The sequence below is a fragment of the Lagopus leucura genome, unplaced genomic scaffold, assembly GCF_019238085.1.
Source record: "Lagopus leucura isolate 7727_CA_CO unplaced genomic scaffold, USGS_WTPT01 Super-Scaffold_1, whole genome shotgun sequence".
NCBI lineage: Eukaryota > Metazoa > Chordata > Aves > Galliformes > Phasianidae > Lagopus > Lagopus leucura.
This window is the reverse complement of record NW_024962250.1, coordinates 31,730,241-31,750,122: the sequence shown is the minus strand read 5'-3', so window position 1 is coordinate 31,750,122 and position 19,882 is coordinate 31,730,241. Positions and strand designations below refer to the sequence as shown.

The window sequence follows — 19,882 nt, the reverse complement described above, 5'->3', positions numbered from 1 at the left end:
ATTTTTATAACACTTTCAATATATTAATAAATATTAGCAATTTATCCTCATAAATTTGCACTCCTGTTAAAAGTCCATCACCAGCCAAAATAAAAATGAGATTAGTATTCCTAGTTTGGCAGTGTATGGGGGTGCTCCAAAAGCAATGCCTCCTGTTTTATTATGTTGGCCCACAATGCCAGAGGCCAGATGTCAGAGGTATGGCAGTAGAGGCTGAACCTTCCAGCCAATATTCCATTACATTTTGTTGCTGCACAGCAGACAGCCGCAGAGTGGCAGTCTAACAAAGCAAAGATGTGTCACTGAATTCCTTTGTGCAGAAAAAAATGGCACCCTTTGACATGCATTGATGTTTGCTGAATGTTTATGGAGACCAAACAGTGAATGTGAGTGAGTGATGTGTTTCAGCAGTGGCAACAGCAATTCACATCCATTGGTGTAGATGCGTATGAGCACAGCACGCAGGTTGTTGCTCATCGCTATTAAAAATGTAGAGCTAACGGTGGTGACTGTTGAAAAATAGTTTTTGATAGCAGAGAATTTGCTCTATATATCTGTTGTAGTTTCCACTGAAATAAATTGGAGACATTACTTTCAACATGATCTCTGTACCATTATCAATTACTTTATGTCATTGCCCATCACCAGGAACCTTTGATGTGGCCCACTGATTCATAGGAAAGCCCATTTAGTTCACTGCATACATTCATGTATAATTGGGCAATAAAATTTTTTAGTAGCCATTCCCTCTGACTTTTGTTTGAAATTCCACCAAAAATTCCTTCATTTCCTGAAATATGATGATTATTTTTCCATATATATCTAAATCTAAGATATGTAAGAAGATAGCCTTTTAAAACACAGGAATGCATTCTAAAGCATGACTTGTGAAACTGAATTACCAACAAGTGCCAAAATAGAGTTTACTATGTGCAGTGAGTAACAAGGCTCAAGTTTTTGGTTTAGGATGCTTATGGCATTGACAAAATATGCTGTAAGGCCTGAAAAGGCTATCTGAAGTATGATAATGTGAGCTAAAATAATCATTACGTCACCTACACTGTTGTTCCAAGCCAAATGACAGGTTAAAGCACTTGAAAGAAGAGACAAGAAAATGAAAGCCATTGGAAACTTAAAAAAGAAAGAGTACCAGAGAAAATATTTTGATAAATTAGGATGAAAGCACTTGAAAGACACTAAGGATATTTACATCAGAACTGAAACTAAGTGCCAAGACACTTGAAACATCTATTTGTGTAAGTGCAAAAAGCATTCATTAGAACAGGATAAATGTCAACATACTGGGCAGTACACTTTATCCAATCTTGAATATGACCTTAAGTCATAAGAAAGAAAAGAACAAAAGCAAAATGTTTGCACACTGTGAATTAAGGTAACAATACTCAAAACAGGGATACATGAAGAATCTATTGAAATTTCACAAAGAGGGAGAAACAGGCATTACTTACTGATGAGAGGTATGATTGGTGCCTAACAAACACGCTGTTCTATGTCCGAGAGTTTGAAATATAATTACATTATTTTGTAGAAATGATGCACACACAGTACCATTCTGCAAGAGGAAGCCAAGAGCAGCCAATTCATCATTTTTCCTCTTCTCCACTCCATTCTGATCTTAAACATCCACTCAGTACATATGCACACCCTAAGTTTTTCAAATCAAAACACCATTTTAGAACCAAAACAAATGTTGGTGCCTAACAGTTTACATCCACCACTGATCTACAGCTATATTAAATGGGAAACAAGGGACAACAGAAACTCTCTCCTTCCTTTTGAAATATTTCATAGTAGGAGACACTGCTGCGTTAGTCAGTCACAATACTTACAAAACTTCATGGCTTTTAAACTAACAAACACATCAGAAAAAGAGATCAACATCTGTTACAAGGCTAAACCCACTTTTTCCATTTTTAAGGTGATTAAACACTGTTTCTTTTCAAAAGTAATACTCTTAATGTATTGCTTTATCTGATAGATTTCTGCCTGATAAAGTTATGCAAGAATACATTTGTTTCCTAATGAATAAAGCAGGTAACAACACCTAAAAATTCCCCAAGATCACCAGGAACAGAATGTGTTCAGAAGAAATGAGCTAGTAGGATTTTCTTGATTGTTTTTAATTTCACCAAGCTTAAAACTTCCTTATTTTACCTGGGGGAATAAACATTCATTCACTTGTTTGTTCTCTTGAAAAGTAAATTATTCCCTTGTAGAACAGTGGGATATTTCCCTTACCTCTTCATTAGCACCAGTTTACCGAAACAGTTACGCAAAATCTGAGCACTGCAGTGCCCTGCAGTTACAGAAATAAACAAGGTTTGCATTTCTCAGCATTCAGCAGTTCTTTACAGCAGGTCCTAAGGCTGGAGCTTCAGCATTATAAACACAAATGCATGGTTAGACATTGAGAAAAAGAAAAATACATTATTCTGCTAGTCTATAGAAAAAAAAAAACTTTTACAGTAACTGTTTGTCCTCTGGAAATGAATTATAGATGTCACCCAAAGCATTCATTACTGGCTCTGAATGCAGATATACATGCAGAAGCTACTCGAAGGTGATTCCACATCATCTCAAGTCAGGCAACTGGGAGTTTGATTTTCAGAATTACAGAAGATATAAATAGTACTGAAGTCTACAGTTTATCAGTGTAAGTTTGCTACTTTGTCTGCTTATTGTTTTTTATGAAAAGCATCATATCTCACAAACCACACATTGGCCCCATCTCTTATTCTCCTGTAATCTCCATCTCAACACATCTTCTTATTGCAATAATGCCTCCTGTAAACAACGTTCTACGCTTTCTCCACTTTCCTACTCCCTGTTCCAGCAATGCTATTCATCAGCACCAAGAGAAAGTATTGAAACTGAAATTTCATCAAGTGGATTCAAGGTGCAAGAAGAACACCACTCTTCAAGCCAGCTGCCTTTGTGACACCTTTCAAACTCAAAACCAAAGCATAAGGGATTGGCAGAGATACTGACAATAGGAGGGCATCAAAATCCAGAGATGACTTAGAACTTACTCAGCACAAGCATTACAATGGTAGCTATCATTTTACTTCTACTTGAGTCAATACCAGTTTAACATAATCCTCTGGTCTTTACATCACAGACTCTGGTAGTAGAATTGCAGGAAAAAAATCTTACTCAAGTGTAACGCTTTGAACTGTGAATATCCTTACTGAAAAAAAAAAATAATAATCTGTTTATCTCACTGAAAGTGAAGTGCTTTCTCCACTTATCTGTATTTGAAATTGTCACCTACCTACCATACATGAAAGATTTCTCACCACATCCCTCCATAGCTGCCCCTTTTCGGACAGGCACCTTTTTGCAACATACCATATTGTGCATTTATTACTATGGAACACCATCAGTTATTATTTTCTTTCTGTAGAGACTGGGCACCTTAGACACATGCAAACTGAAAGTATTGCAATTTTTGGCATGAACATGCTCATTAATCACAGTTGATTTCAAATCCGAGTAAAATCATCATTGTGACATTCTCAGCCAGTCACAAAAGACAAAAAGATACAGATGTGAAATCCATCACGGAGAAACAGCAAAAAAGAAAGGAAGAACATCTCTGGCTTTGCACACAAGTATGCCATCATTTGATTTTGTGAATAACTATAACATTATTTACAGGAAAATTTATTGCATCGTGTTAGAAAATCTTTCTCTATGCATCATACAAGCATGATGTATGGGATAAATTCACACTTCTTATGAAGGTTTTCCTGCTGACACTGTAACTCTGTAACTCCCAGTAATTTAATTTGCAGCGTAGCCTCAGACTTGGCACTCTGGATATGTGTTTACTGATGTTCCTTTAAGAACTTATTCACATAACAAAAGCCTAATGTATAGAATCAACACAATTACTAATAAAAAAGTCTCACTACATTGAACAAATTGAATTTTTTCCTCAAAAATCAGTGACAAATTCAAAGGAACAATTGCAGCTCAGGATCTAGATCGTGGATCACACAAGAATACTGTACTCCCTCGATACAGTGACACTCATATCAACTTCAGAGCTCTCACATGGTGCCCTCCTTTCTGAAATATATCTTCTTACATCCCTCACCTACTATTCTGTTTAGAGAGACAGCGTTTGAATAAGTAATCCTTGTCTTCTTCAGATCCCTTCCGCCACCTTCAAGAGCAAACAGATGGCTAACTATGATGAGTAGGCTCTACCCACACAAAAATTCAAAAGAAAACAAACAAGTATTCACTTTACAGTCACTTCTGCTCTTTGGGCTGCTCTGCCCATACAGCTTCCAATTGGTATCACAGTACAGCTCTGGTCTTCCCTGAGCTCCAAATGGCACATGGTAGTGCAGTGTTCTGCATTCTTCAAGTTAAAGGCAGAAGCTATTTGTGCCTCTGTGTAGCTTTTTGTGCATGTAAAGTTACCCCAAGCTACTATGCAAGAGATACAGAGAGACATTATCCTGAACCACATGTTACAGATTAAAGAGCTTCCTAGTTGTTCAACTACCTTTTTTAAAAGAACAAAAAAAAAAAAAAAAAAAAAGAAAGAAAATAAAGTTAACTTCACAGTATCATAGAAATACAGAATATCTTGGGTTAGAATTGTCTTGGATTGGAAGGGACCTCAAAGATCAGCAAGTTCCAACTCCACTGCCGCAGAGACTTGAAGTGAGCTATTAGATTAATTTAGTTCAACTGAACATTACCCATATTTATAGAAGAGAACAATAATTGTGTATGTTTTGTGTCATGTTCATCTCTGTGCTTCAAAAACATTACAGAGGTTCATATAAACAAATAGCAACAAAATCAATGACAAATGCAAAATTCTTCAAAATAAGATTTCATCAAAAGACCAGGATATTGAGCAGCTTAGTAATAATTGCACACTCAACCCAGGAAACATCCACAATATGGTAGAAAAAAAAAAAAAAAAAAAAAAAAAAGGAAAGAAAAGAAAAGAAAAAAGAAAGATTTCCATTACCTTACAAATCCTTATATCCCATGCTTTAACTTCTGGACTGAATCCTCCACAAATGAAAACATTCGAATCTGTAGGGTGGAACTTCAGCGTGCTGATTCTAAATTCATTTTTACTGCTGATGATTTGCCTCCCTAAAATAAAGTGAGAACTGAAAATTAGAATTTGATCAAAAAAATGAAACTAATTTCAACCAAGTTTCAAAAATACCTAGGTTGTTAAAGGTGAATGTTTCTATTTGAACATTTCAAGTGTCTGGGACTCCTCCGGTTTTCTGAAAACATAAGATTGAAATCAGTAATTTCTTCCCACATTAAACAAATCCTGTACCACTGACTGCTTTTTACTGACAGAACTTTTTACTAAGAGGAGGGAATCAGAGGGTTGGCAAACGAAGGAGAGGAGCACCACCAAAGTCCCCATTCAGCTGATAAGGCTAAACCTCCTAAATCTAATAGAAGAATATTTCCCAAAAAGAAGTCACAGTCTTTCTTTTATCAGTGGGATGAAAATAATAACCATAAGAAAAGAGTACTGTCCGTGTAGAAATCCCACATTCCAAAATGTACTACAGCTATGGAGTGGTTTATATTTCTGTGAAGGGAGGATTGAGCCTCCAACTTGAAAGAAGGCAATAATTTGCATATCTTATGAAGGCAATAGCTGTTCCCATGGATACACTGTTCCCAACATTTAATTGTTCACGCTAATCTTCACAGGATCCTGTGGCTAATATCAATTGTATTGTACACTCTTTCAAAGACAACAGAATTTGTCAAGGTTAATTTATAGGACTTTTCCACATTCCACTGCCTTTGTTCTAACAAATTCATGACATTAATGTACATTCACTGAACTATTATTTTTGGACTAGCAGCATAGATAAATACTTCATTTCACAATTTCAACTGTGTGTTATCTTCCATATATCAGATGGAGAAGCCTTTCAGTATATAAAGGGAGGGCTATGAGAAAGAAAGGGGCAGACTCTTTAGCAGAGTCTATTAGTGACAAGACAAGGAGAAATGGTTTCAGACTAAAACAGGAGAGATTTAGGTTGGATATAAGGGAGAAGTTCTTTACAATGGGGGGGGAGGGGGCAGGGGGAGGCACTGCAACAGGTTGCCCAGAGAGGTGGTAGATGACCTGACCCTGAGACATTTGTTGGAGAGGGCTTTGAGCACCTGATCAGGTGTAGGTGTCCCTGTTCATGGCAGGGGAGTTGCACCAGAAGAATCTCTTCCAACTCAAACAATTTTATAATTCTGTGATTATAAAGTTACAGTGAAGAAGCCACTGGAGAAGCTAAAGAAAAGCTTATACTATTACAAAGCTTCTCAAAATATTCATTAATCCGGATTTTCAGCAAGTGAGAGACACCTTAAGAGTCTTAAACAACTGAAAGTACTTTGAGCTAAAAACATTAGTGATGGGTGTAAATACTTCTGGTTAGGTCAACAACACTGAAAATTTAGCTTTTTTCATGCTTACTTTATGGTTTAGAGCCAATTAATTTGATTTCATCATCAGTCCCACTTTCACCATCTGCTCAAATAAGCTTACACAGTCAAGAGAATAAGGCTTGTCAAATTATTTACTTATTCATTGTAAGAAAAGAAGAGATAGATTGTACTTCATCACGTGTGTACTCTTTGAGCTGGCACTGGCAAGGAAAATAGACTGCAGGGATTTTAAGGAGAGGAGTTTGCTGCTCCTCTCATGTTGCACATGAACATGGTTTGCTTTTTTTTTTTTCCCCTCCTTTTTTAACGGTTCAATCTGTGTGATCTCTGATCATCCATGCAAGATCTAAAGGTCCTCTCTATCACTACTGAGGGGAACACTTAATTCAATCCTCAATATTCCTTCCCCCAAAAGAAAAAGAAGGTCACAAAGACAGCAGAGGCCTTCTCTTCAAAACATGTGCAACACTGATCACCTTTCTGGGAGCTTGTAGCATCCTAACAATGAGGTAAGAGAAAAAAGACTCCATGGAAAAGGAAGAAGTTATTAAAATCATCTGTAATAGGAGCAACAAAACGTTACTCTAATCTGTGCCACTAACAGGCATCATTTGAAGGCTAGCAAAAAGCTGCATAACTATGCATCTTACTCAGTCCTACAAATTACTTGAAAAAAATTACTGAATTTGCACGCAGAGGCTCTCTAGTTGGTTTAAAAGCACTTTGCTTCCAAGGAATTATGCTTGTGTAAGTTTAACAAACACAGGAGTTTAAACCATGTTTATATGGTACTGTAATCAGAAATTAGAAAAAGTATAGCCTTGTACTACCCTTTTCAAACAAGAATTACAACATGAGATCAAGCAGTCTGATCAAGCATACCATTCAAACAGTATTGCATATATATGCAAGTTGCTCTGAAAGTAGTGCCTCCCTTTTATTTCCGTGGAAACTACAACAGATACAAAGAGCACAAGAACACAATTTGATAGGGCAGTTCTCAGCTACAAAACACTATTTCTCAACATAGTCACCACCATTAGCTGTGCATTTTCACCAGTCATGAACAACAGCCTGCATGCTGCGCTCATAAAAATCTGCATCAGTGGAGGTCTGTCACTGTCATTATGCTGAACAAACCCCCCACCACCACATTGTGCTCACATCCACTGTTTGGTCTCCATAAACATTCAGCAATGTCAATGGGTACAATTGTTTCCACGTGGAGGAACTTAGTGACACATCTTTGTTTGCAACACAATGTAACTGAATATTGGCAGGAAGGTTCAGCCTCTACTACCATACAGCCAACAACCATCTCTGATGTTGTGAGCCAACAAATAAGCAATAATTTTGCAACAGCCCTCATATTTAAAGATCCAGTGGAACTTGTCATCTTGAACCCTGAAGAACATTAACTGCTCGACTGAATTTACTGAGATCTAGTTTTACCTCCACAAGACTTCTGTCTGTTAAAATTAAACACACTCAACTTCCGGGGGCCTTATTTTATATACTGCAAAAGATGTTCTTTGAGCAGAAGACTCTGCAATCTGCAATAGAGTACAACGGTTGTAAATCAGCAAGCTTGTATATATCTTTATTGTGTATGTATTTACTGCTTGTTAGTTCCTACAGATACTGTATCAAAGGCCCGACCAAAACTCAAAAAGTACAGAAAATCCTATTTTCTGAAACTTGATTTGGCTAGGGAAGACACATGTCACAGATCATTTTCCTCAGTGAAGACTTTTATTCCAAAGCAAACAGTTCCCTCAATCTTTAATTTTTGCATTTTTTGTAACAATACCTACTATATCTTTGCACTGTGTTTTGTACAGTACTTTAATTCAATTCTTCATTCATTAACGGCTCACCAGCAACATACACAGTATGAAAATATCCTTAAAGAGATCCTGAACATATGTTTCTGCTCATTTTATGCTGCAACCTACTGTGAAACTGCTCAACTATGAAATCAGATATTTTAAAGGCTATTTAACATCGTGAATTTTTCACAGAACATCAGAACGGTTATCGAGCACAGGATGCTTCTGTAACTGTGTTGAGTGGTCCTAAGGTTCACACTCCTACCTGCGTAATCCAAAACATTCACTTCCATACACTAATCAGTAAAGAAAAGTGGCAAGGACATGAGAGTAATTTTGCAAAGTAGATTAGATTTCCCTACTGTGTTTACAAAAATACACGAGACAATACTTTAAAAAAAAAAAAAAAAAATCTCATTACAGTGACAACCTCTCTCTCGTGTACAACAGTGAGAAGAAAATTAGATTGATCAGACATGATTCGTTCTTAACAAATTGATGTTGGCTGTTACTTGTCCCTCTTGCTGTGCTTACAAATTGTTTAGTTATTTCTCCAAGGAGTAAAGTTACACCAATTACATGTATTTCCTATTTGTTTTTCCCTTACGTAGTCATAAATTTTTAGTACTTCAGCTATTAAATCTTTTACCTTTTGCCCTTGGAAACATTTCAAAAATAACCTCTCCCCCTTCTTAAAAGGAATTCACACTTCTGAATATAAAGACTAATGAAGTGCTACCTCCTCGCTGGAGGATGACCACTAATGCATGTTCAACATATTACTCAAAACTGCTGGATTTTTGGGTGGACTGTTGTGACCTCTCAAACATGTCCATGCACATTCAAAAGGCTAAAATAAAAGTATCTATTAAATGTTATTTTTTGTGAGATGTCACATAAAATATTCATGCTAGTACTATCACGCTATTCATGCCTAGTACCATATACACAGTAGTAGAAAAAAAAAGGTAGGAACAGGAGGAGAAAGTCACAGCACTCCCAACTTGATGTTTATTTATGAACACTAAATTTTCTATCTGAGCAAACGGAATTACATTAGCAATAATCTTGTTATAACTATAGGGCTAACAAACTTGAATAGAAAAGAAAACAGAAAAGTAAACGTGGACCATCCTCGTGAAGGTACAAAATATCCCATTAACAAACTCTCAACATAATTTAAAATAAAATAAATTTAAAAACAGCAAAAAATAAAACAGATGCAAGTGACCAACCCTATCTCACCACATAAATAAAAAATTTCTTTCCAAACCAATGACTACATTTCAGTGCCCTGCCTATGGAAATGTGAAATATTTCAAAATAATTTAAATTCCCCCTCTGGAACTCTGAGCATGCTACATTTGAAATCAAGCTCAGTACACAAAGAGAAATACAATGGTAGCTTTTGGCAACTTGGGAAAAGTGCCAAAGTTTCTTGGAACATTCCCTCTCTCCTAATATTAAAGAATGAAAAGTATCTATAATACACAGATAATATTAATCCAGCCACTGTTCTGCCTATGCTATTAGTGTTTGCACTGTTTCATTTGTGACTAACGAAAAATCCACTTATGAATAAAATATTCCAAGAATAAAATAGATATAAATAACTTTTAAAAATATAACTCCCCTTCTAAAATTGGTAGAGAATTTGCACTTCATTTGGATGTAACAGAAGGTAAACGTCAAATGTGTCTGATCTTGAATTGTTTATAAAATAAATTTTGTTAGAATAAAATGTTCAGTGCTCTCTCAGAATATTAACTGCTATTCGGTGAAGAAACAAAACACTATCAGAATAGTCACTAGTAGAACAGGAATATAAATGCACTGCAAAACGTATACAACCAAGGAGTCCTGTTGGTTCACATGCTGCAGTACCAGTCTCGCATTTCTGAAACCTTTCAGGAAGTTTATTTTTATAATGAAAAAACACAAGTGAAATAGAACAATTAAAAATATCAATCATTATTCTTCACAAGCAACTCATTTTTTGGATTTACTAATATTTATGAACATCCATACTGCAGCTCTGAACTTTCCCCATGCTAATTGTTGCCACAGAACTGCTCCCATGAACAACTGAATTCCTGAAATATTTTATGCATACTTCAGATCAGACCTATACTCTGCAGAATAGAAACTGTTTCCATGAAAACCAAAGGTGTAGAGAGTCATAACAGGTGTTAGGATAATGAATGACCATTTATGATAATAAAAAATAATCTATTTAAAATGCCTTTAGAAGATTCAAAAAACGTCTATTTTCAAATTCACTAAACCAGGGCAAGTTAACACTTTGTACCTCATTACTTGAATTCTCTTTGTTCCCTGTTCTTCCCCATAGAACCACTGACCCTGAATCATAGCACAGTACGCTATGGAACAGGTTGCCCAGAGAGGTTGTGGATGCCCCATCCTTGGAGACATTCAAGCTCAGGCTGGAAGGGGCTCTGAGCTGTGGGCATTCATTGCAGGGGAGCCGGGCTAGATGACCTCTAAGGATCCCCTCTAGCTCAAAAAATCCTATGATTCTATGAACCTAGCAAGTTGGACTTTCAGTGGTTATCTAGTCTAATCCCTTACTCAAGATCAGATCTAGTTGTGGTAGGTTATGTAGTTCCAAAGTATGGAGACCTCATGGCCTCTCTAGAATGCCTGCTTTAGTGTTTGATGACCTTGATTTGGGACAAAGTTTGCAGTATGCCTATGTTTGTTCTTCATCTCCCATCCTTTCAAAGAAGAGCCAGTCACTGTTTTCTCTATGATGGTACTTCCCGTTGAAAAACCTTCTAACTGGTTGTCATTAGACCCAGAACAAACAAAATGTTAGGCCATAATTTTCAGTTAATAAGGCAGAGAAAAACAACTCAAAATGCTTCCTTCAAATAAATAAATAAATAAACAAACAAACAAATAAATAAATCCCCACACCTTTAAAAGCCATTCTCTATAGTCTGTGAGGTTTCTTTTGACAAAAAAGATGCAGCAGTTTTTACAACACGTATGTAATATAGGAAAAAAAAAATGTAATGAAAACTAAAATAAGAAAGATTAAAATTCAAAGTTGACTAAAATGTTGAGACAGAACAATATGCACAAGAAATGAGCACAGAGCCTTAAAGACAGCATTATTTATAAAATCCCATCAGTACGCATTTACTGCATTTAAGCCCATTGCTAGTTAGTTCAGTCTAGCTATGGAAAGTAATTAACAATGATGTCCAAAAAAGCATATAAAAGTCCTCTGTGAAGAAACAGTTCTACCATGTATCTGAAGTTAATCAAAGAAGAAATCATTTCAGTACAGATGAACAGCAAGGAGGAATGAATGATTCAGTGAATTAATGTAAATCAAAATCTTATAGCAGCCTTAGAGTTTTTCAAATGGAAATGAGTCTTTTTATATCAAATTGATTTGAATTCCAAAGGCAAACTGCTTGCCCGGTTTCTTTGGAAAGAATTAACTGAAATTATGAAAAAGAGTAACTTTACAACAGAGAAGGAAAAGGCCTGGATGTGTATGAAATCTGAATAAAATTCTTATCCCTTACTCTCAGTTTCCAAGTCAGGTGAATATCAATGAAAGCCAGTTTGAAATATCAACAGTAGAAATGCATTTGACAGAAGAAACCCTGTATTCATAAAATAAGGCAATAATGAACACCCTCTATTTTAAATGATTCTGATAACTCACTATGCCTTTGAACACAGAATTTACTCATGCAGTAAGGAATAGCTCAGAGGTCAGTAAGGAAAGAGCCAGCTATAAGCTCAGCTGTTTTGAAACTCACGCTAAAAATTATGCTAACTTTTGCTATTGTTTCCATCACCTAAAAACACTAGAAATACCTTCTTTCTAATAAAATAAACAACTACCATTCCATTCCTGGACAGTTACATGAGCAATTTTCAAAATTAAAATAGATCATTATAATTGTGTCCTTTGGAATTTTTTCAGTAACTTTAGGAAACAAGACTTTGCCCTGGCTGTCCTTTCAAATGGCTCAGGCACATAAAATGTGTTCTGTCACTATAAATCCCCTCAGTGACAGAAGCCATTCTGTTCTAGATTTATAAGCACCCCTGTCAAAAGTTAAATCTACATAGATTAGTAAATTTCAGTTATATATGAGTCTAGAAACAAGAAGACTGCTACAATTAAGGCTGAAAATAAGATAAAAAGTCTTGTAGTATAAATGGCTTGGTATATTACTTCATGTAACACTACTACATCAGATACATAACATTCTTCTTACTGTTAAAACCATGAATATTCTGAAAACACCAATACTGTATAACTGTGTCACATGTTTTACAGTATCTCCCTTCCAGCCATCACTGAATTTAAAAACTTCTTTGTGTGAGAAATAGCAAAAAAAAATAAATTCCTATAGCATGGAAGACAACCTTGCCTTGATGTGAACAATATTCACAAATTTCCTTAACCATTTTCTCAGTATTCCCAGTTTATTCAATTCTCTGGATACTTCCATACAAATTCCTTCTTAATTTTATATAAGATAAAACCCTCTTAAACAAAAGCTTCTTGTCATTTTTGTCTGGATGTCTTTTGCAGTGTTATACAAAAAACATTGCATGTTTGCAGAGGTAAATATTTAAAAACAAATTAAGAAGGAAAAATAAAAAATTGCATCTCTTCAATAAACCATTTGAGGCCTAATCCCACATTTATACACACACAGATGTGCTGTTACGAATGGTCCCAAAGAACACCACTGTATGAATGCTGATAACATAGATAAAGAAGTAATGCTCACAGAATCCATTTGGCTTGTGAAGGAAACGCAAGGAGGCAGAGCATTAGTTGAATATTAATTGTTGAGTTCACAACGTTTAAATTCCCAATCAAATTCACAATGCAGATTTAATTTCAAATTTCACATCGGAATTTGTGCTTCTGTGCTCTGTAGTTACATACAGAAGTCAATGTTAAGGGGCTCTGCAAACTCTTTAATGAATATGCAAAAGCATATGCAAAAGCATAAAAACCACTCAGGTGTCATTCTGCCTACATTCTGTGCAGTATCTGACAACAGAAATTGCGTGTGGTCACGAGGTTAGAGACATTCTGGTCTTTCTAAGAATCTTAAACTACCCTTAATTGTGAGAAACTTTTAATGAAGGACATTCTCAAGAATTCTAACCGAGATCTATAGATTTAATGCATGTTTTCAAACAAAGCTCACAAGATCCAAATCTATCTGCACTCAAAGGTGACAAATACTGCTAAAATGTACCAGTATGTGGCCTTTACCTGTCTCCACATCTGTTAGGTGCAGCATGGAATCAAAGCCGCCACTGAGGATCCTTCTTCCACACGATGACCACTGGGCAGCTCGGACAGCGCAGGAATGACAGGAAAACGTCCTCAAACAACCACCTGTGTCCACAGCATCCCATACCTTAAAAAAAGATAAGGGCAACTTGGATCGTTAAAAAAAGAATAATTTAAGTGTACCGATAACTAGCTAGAGCAAATCACTTTCTGATTAAGAAAGCTTTGCATTCCAAATGCGTATCTGTTAAGCTGTAAATATCTGTTTGAAATAATTGCATGGTTGATTAGAATTAAGGCATTTTATTAACAAGGCATGAATATGTAATGCATTTCCATGACTTACTTTATTTCTTGAAACATCTCTATTGCTCTCAGTGGCATTTTGTGTTATAATTTCCCATCTATATTTCTGCTCTTCTGTTCACAGATGCATCTAAATACAGTTTCTCATGTTTTCTTTGAAGTTTTTTGCTTTTATCAGACCTTCCTAGCAGATTGCAGCTTCCACATCTGCCTATAAATGGGCTATAATCATATTTCTCAGACTTGGAGTTTTAAGTAGAATTTGTCCTTAACTTTGCTGAGGAGTCATATAAGAATATCATCTTAGAAATATAAAGAAAGGATCGGCCTAAGCCCTCATTTTTCAGTTTATTTCGGACCAAATTAGATCAATGCTCAGCAGTTCTGAAAATCTCATTCTAGTAGTTATCTGCTTATTTTTATGTAACAACTAACATTTGCAGAATACAAATAGCTCAATTCATACTTTAAGAAGCACTTTAAAACATAAGTCGTTTCCAACTAAGACATTTTAGAATACAGAACTTCTAGATGTAACTATAACTTCAATTACAGCTGTTATTTGGATTGTCTAATGAAATATATACCAACTTCTATAACACTAGTAAATCCTCAATTTTATTTCTTCTAATATTAATAGTACAAATAAGTCAACGCTTTGGTAGTGCTGCATGACAGGTTTATTACAGTATCAGTCAGAAAGTAAAACCCAAAGCAATTTATTGCTTTGAAGTCACCATTTTACTTCACTGTACTTCTCTTGGTAATTAGTCATTTCCACCCTTCAAAAACTAGCATATTTTAAATAACATTGCTTATGAGCTTGGAGGGTTACTCTGAATTTTGTCTAATCTAATTAACTAAATTTTAAGATTGCTTATACAATACTGGGTACACACTAGGCAATTTGCAGAATATAAAAAAATGATCTTTTTAATAAGCGAGACCAATTTCTACTTTTAGATATGTCTACATGAGTCAGTACTGAATTACAATTGACTGCATGTCTGTGCCTTTTAAAATATGTTAAAACAGTAACAATCCAGTAAATGCAAGAAAAAATAGGTATGTACCTTGTAGCATCAGCACAATTCACAAAAAAAACACATGCAAGAAAGGAGAAATGAAAACTTCTGGTCATGCATTTCTATTCTGAATTCTATTTTTCCTCACACTGGACAAAAAGGACGCAATACCATTATTAGACAGCCTATACTCAGAAGGCAATATTACATTATACAGAATTTTTTCATCTAAGGATCTTCTAGCACAGACTATAGTTCTGCAACACAAAGTAATCAATTACTATTAATTACTTGAATAGCCCATTAAGGCTGTAACTGTGATGGCCATATCCAAAAAAAGAAAAGAAATCAGGAAAGTGTAATATTAAGCTGCTTTTGAAAACAAGTTTCTCTGCTTTAATGAGTTTTAATGATCATTTCAAGCTTCATAGTATTAGAAAGGGTTAACTGCGTCTTGGAGTGCTTTTAATATGAAGAAGCTAATGAATGAATCCAGATGAAAGGAAAACAGGTGGCACATGCCTCAGATATTTTTCTGTCATGTCTCCCTGATTAAGTATGAAAACTTAATTTTCACAAGAAGGATGAAGTAAAGCAAGTTCTTAGCACTAGCCTGATTAGGAAAAAAAAACAACTGTATAAATGGGAAAAGTGCAGCCTTAAAACTGCACATTTCTCCCCATTTTTTGAAATGGAACTGATTGACTCATATGGATGAGACTACCAACCACATACCAGGGGAAAGTCACTCAATAACATATTTCTCCCTGCAATTATATTCTTTATCAGGTCCTTTTGCTCAAGCAAGAGCGGTGTTGCAATGCCTTCTGGTATCACAGCAACATGGACAAGGCAGACTTGACTGAGGACATTCACTTAGTTTACCTACCAATTAACATAGAATTGTGGACTCATAGAATCACAAGGACCTACAAGACCATCCAGTCCAACTGTCCTCCTGCCACCATTGCTACCACAAGCTACTAAATCATATCTTGTAGCACCTCATCCAGATGCCTCTTGAACAGTGCCAGGGACAGCAACTCCACCACCTCCCTGCAGGCCATTCCAGTGTCTGACCACTTTCTGAGAGAAAATGTATTTCCTTACATCTAATCTAAACCTCCTCTGGCACAACTTTCCATTGTGGCTATTTGTTGCCTGGGAAAAGAGGTCAAACCCCTCCTCATCACAACTTCCCTTCAGGAAATTCTTTACCAGGACCATACGCATTGCAGGGGGTTGGAGCTGGAGGGGCTTTTAGATGTCTTCCAATCCAAGCCGTCCTATGATGATTCTATGATTCCCTTTCACATGTCCTCCCACTTGTCCTCATGTTTCCTCAAGTATGCCCTTGCATTTTCTGCACACAGTGGCTGCCCCCATCCCTAGCAACAGCAGATGGGGTGTTCCTGAAGGAATTTTTCAAATCTTTTGTCTGGTGGCTGTACTTCAGTCTAACATTGATACAGTAGTGTGTGTCCCATTTCATCCGCAGAATAATTTCAAGATTTTAAGTTTCTGTGTTCATTTTCCCAGGACAAGGGAAGCTCTACTTGCTATTTGCAAGACAGGTATTTGATATTTACAGTTAGCTCCTCAGCAATCACTTAAGGGACACAGTCATGCCCACAAAATGTCACATAAAGGTGAGCCATTGAAAATCAAGATACAAAAGTGAGTGCAGCACTGAAAACAAGGCAATTAAAGAACAAGCTTTGCACATTCTAAACGCATAAGAAATTACCAAAAAGTGGGAACTATGAATGCTTAACTGTAATAGAATGTCTCTAACCCAAGTGATGAAAACTCTCTGTGCTTGAAAGCAATAGAGATGTTAACTGAGCTATGAGCACAAATGGAAAACCTACTGCATGTCATTACCAAATTCCATTAAAGGATCATCACAAAGACAACACCATATTTGCATTCTTAAGTAGTTCTTCATTTGTGTGGTATGGTTTTTCCACTGCTTTATCAAAAGAAATTAAAAAAGGGGGGGGAAGGTTTTGCTAACAAGAGAATTCCATATACTCCATCAAATGCTTCAGATGATTGCCAGCTCCATAGCTGATGCTTATTCTCTATGGGCATCCACACACATTAAAAAAGGAAGGAGACTGCTGCAAAGGGATGAATTTTGTTTATGCAAGATCACTTCTCTCTGACAAACATTCAAATGTCAGATTAACAGATTCTCCAGGATGAAAAGTATTTTAGGGCTTTTCTTTCAACCACCTAAGCGATTGTTAAGTAGTTGAGGAATAATTTATGTGTAAGTCCTTCTAGACTTGCTTTCTTTGCTTTATTTATACGCTGGCTCAAGCCAGTATAGAACAATACGGCTAAAATGAAAGTCTAAAAGACTGCATTGATGTATCCTGCAGAGCTGCAAAACACTCAACATGATGCCTGAACATGGAATCACATTCTCTAAATTACCATGGTAAATAATAAACAAACATTTAATATCAGTTAATCATTTAACATCATTATTTAAGTGTAGAGCACGACAATTGTGCTGGTTACAATATACCCACCAGAATTTAGCAACAATTTTTTTTTCAAGTCTTGATGAAAGATACATGACAAGAATTCCCTAGAAATAAAGGACTATTAAAACTCAGCATCTAAGAACGGTGTATAAAAGTCACTACTGTTATAACTACAGCTTTAATCTCAAAGAAAGTGGTTTTAAGAAATTAATCACCTTAAAATTACTTAGATTTATTTTATATACCAAATATTGCTGACCTCTAGGCATACTAGTAATATAAACCTTTAACATAAAGCTCTATAAAACAAACTTACAGATTTACGTGAAATAAAGGATTACATATTCAATACATAATAAAATACTTAGGCAGGGGGACAGTTCACTAAAAATAAATACAGGCTGAGATATACATATTTTTCCATAGGTGTTTAAACATGTATTCCAACTATTATAGGAATAAATGCCATCACATATCTGTGTGGAAGGACAAATCTATATTCAATTATCTTTACCGAGAGATCAATTGTTTAAAGTGTTGCTGCTTCCTTCCAAAACTCAGTTCTTATTGACACTCAGTACTATTTCTACCTGAAATAAATTCTCATTAAATCTGAAGTTGCTCTTTTATGTTGTGATGTTAGGTGTGATTTTAATTGCTTAAGTAAAAAGTTGAAAGCACAAATTTCTACTCTGAAAACTTTCCGTCACATTTTCAAGCAACATTTTACATTATAAACCAGTAACCATCCATCCTTTCCCTTCACAAAGAACCCCCAAAACATTAAAATATGTGATTGCCATGAGTAAAAAGCATACACCATTGTATTAACTTCTTTAAATCTACAATTACAAATGAACTCTCCAAAATTTGAAAGAGAAACAGCCAAGATACAAAGATTTGAAATTAGTTAATTATTTTCAAAGATTTTCTTCAGTACATTTCTGGAATTAATGTATCATGAACACCTCAAACGCATTTTTTCCAATTTTGTTAAAATTGGCTTTAATGTGTCAAGCTCATTCATTTTTCAGTATTAGTTCTTGCTCTTTTGCGATTCACTATTTATAACATTGCCCTTCCATTTCTTTCTCCATTGACTGCTTTCATTACATATCCTCTTCTATTATAGAAAGTATGGTGATTATATGGTTATCTGATAGGATTAATGTACAACGCCAAAATGGCAGGTATGAACAGCCAAGGGACAAATTATACCAGTGATATCATTTGAAAAAAATATATATCTGATGGATTTTCTAATTCAATTACTTTTTCACATTCCGCATCATATTTGGAAATAAAAGCATCAAAAGTTGCTTGCTTTCCTGCATCATTTGGAAACACTGCGAAAATTCTGCAACTATCCTTTTTGTCCTTCTCACCTTCAAAAGTCCATAAATTGTATAAACTAAACAATATAAGAGATTTATGACATATTATATGTTTCTGGGTTCTACTATTTCCTGTCTGAAAGCTTTCAGGAAAACAGCCCCTAAAAATCAAGTACTTTGGGTTGAAGTTAAAAAAAATTCTCGAGGCAAATCACAAAAGACAGGATGAGAGGGTAAACATTTGATACTCAACTAAATAGCAGGCACAGAAGAATGCTGAGGGGTGTGCTATACTATCAGCTGGGACACAGAATAAAGGCTTTTGTCATTGACTGGACAAACTAGGCTTCAATTTCTAAGTCACAGCATCATAAGTAGAGTAACAAAAGTTGTGAGAACTAATCTAACACGTGACTGATGAATTAGGAATTGAATGTGTATCTTTCATTGGCGTTCTGTGATTATCTATTCTGTGCTGGCCTCCAAGCAAATTGGATTACAGAAAGTAAAATATAGCCACCTTAATTTGAGAAAGAAAGAGATGCATCTACTCAGGCAGTCAACTGCACAATGAAATCAAGAACAATGATTTAACTGCGATAAATTAGAGTTTAGAAGCATCAGGCAAGAAGTTGTACACATTTAAAATTTGCATAAATAAAAGAATTTCAGCAGAGACAAGAATAATAAACAATAAATTAATTTCAGGACCATGCACAACAAAATTTTAAAAATTCTGAATGCATCAATTCAAGCTAGTTTCAGCAAAAACATCCATATTGAAATAATAGAACTTCTTTCCCCTTAACTTAAACATGCCATGTCATTCTATCTTAATTATGAACTTCCTCTATCAATGGCTTCTACTTCACGAATGATAAAAAAAAATCCCAGATACATAACCAAAATGATACTGTTTAAGAAACAGTCCTGTGCAACTATGAACCAAGGGTCTGGAAAAATCAAGAGCCCATATCAGGCTTTATATGTATTAAGCGTTATACGTTATTAAGTGCTCTGTATTAATCAATTTTCAATTAAGTAGGATGCAAATAGGTGTTCAGATTGTTACACAGAATATGATTTAAGGGCATACCACCTTCATGTGAAAGGTAAA

At 35.5% G+C, this 19,882-nt stretch overlaps 1 protein-coding gene across 2 annotated transcripts in view; it reads right to left on the bottom strand.

Annotated features, from left to right (window-relative positions):
* WDR25 (WD repeat domain 25) overlaps window positions 1–19,882 on the bottom strand; it is a 56,887-nt gene that overhangs the window by 10,855 nt on the left and 26,150 nt on the right. For both annotated transcript variants that reach the window (XM_042869683.1, XM_042869687.1), the window contains exons 3-4: window positions 13,585–13,732; window positions 5,015–5,145 (exon numbers count right to left, since the gene is read on the bottom strand). In XM_042869683.1, coding sequence (XP_042725617.1) covers window positions 5,015–5,145; window positions 13,585–13,732 — 279 coding nt within the window. The remainder of the gene's footprint in view (window positions 1–5,014; window positions 5,146–13,584; window positions 13,733–19,882) is intronic.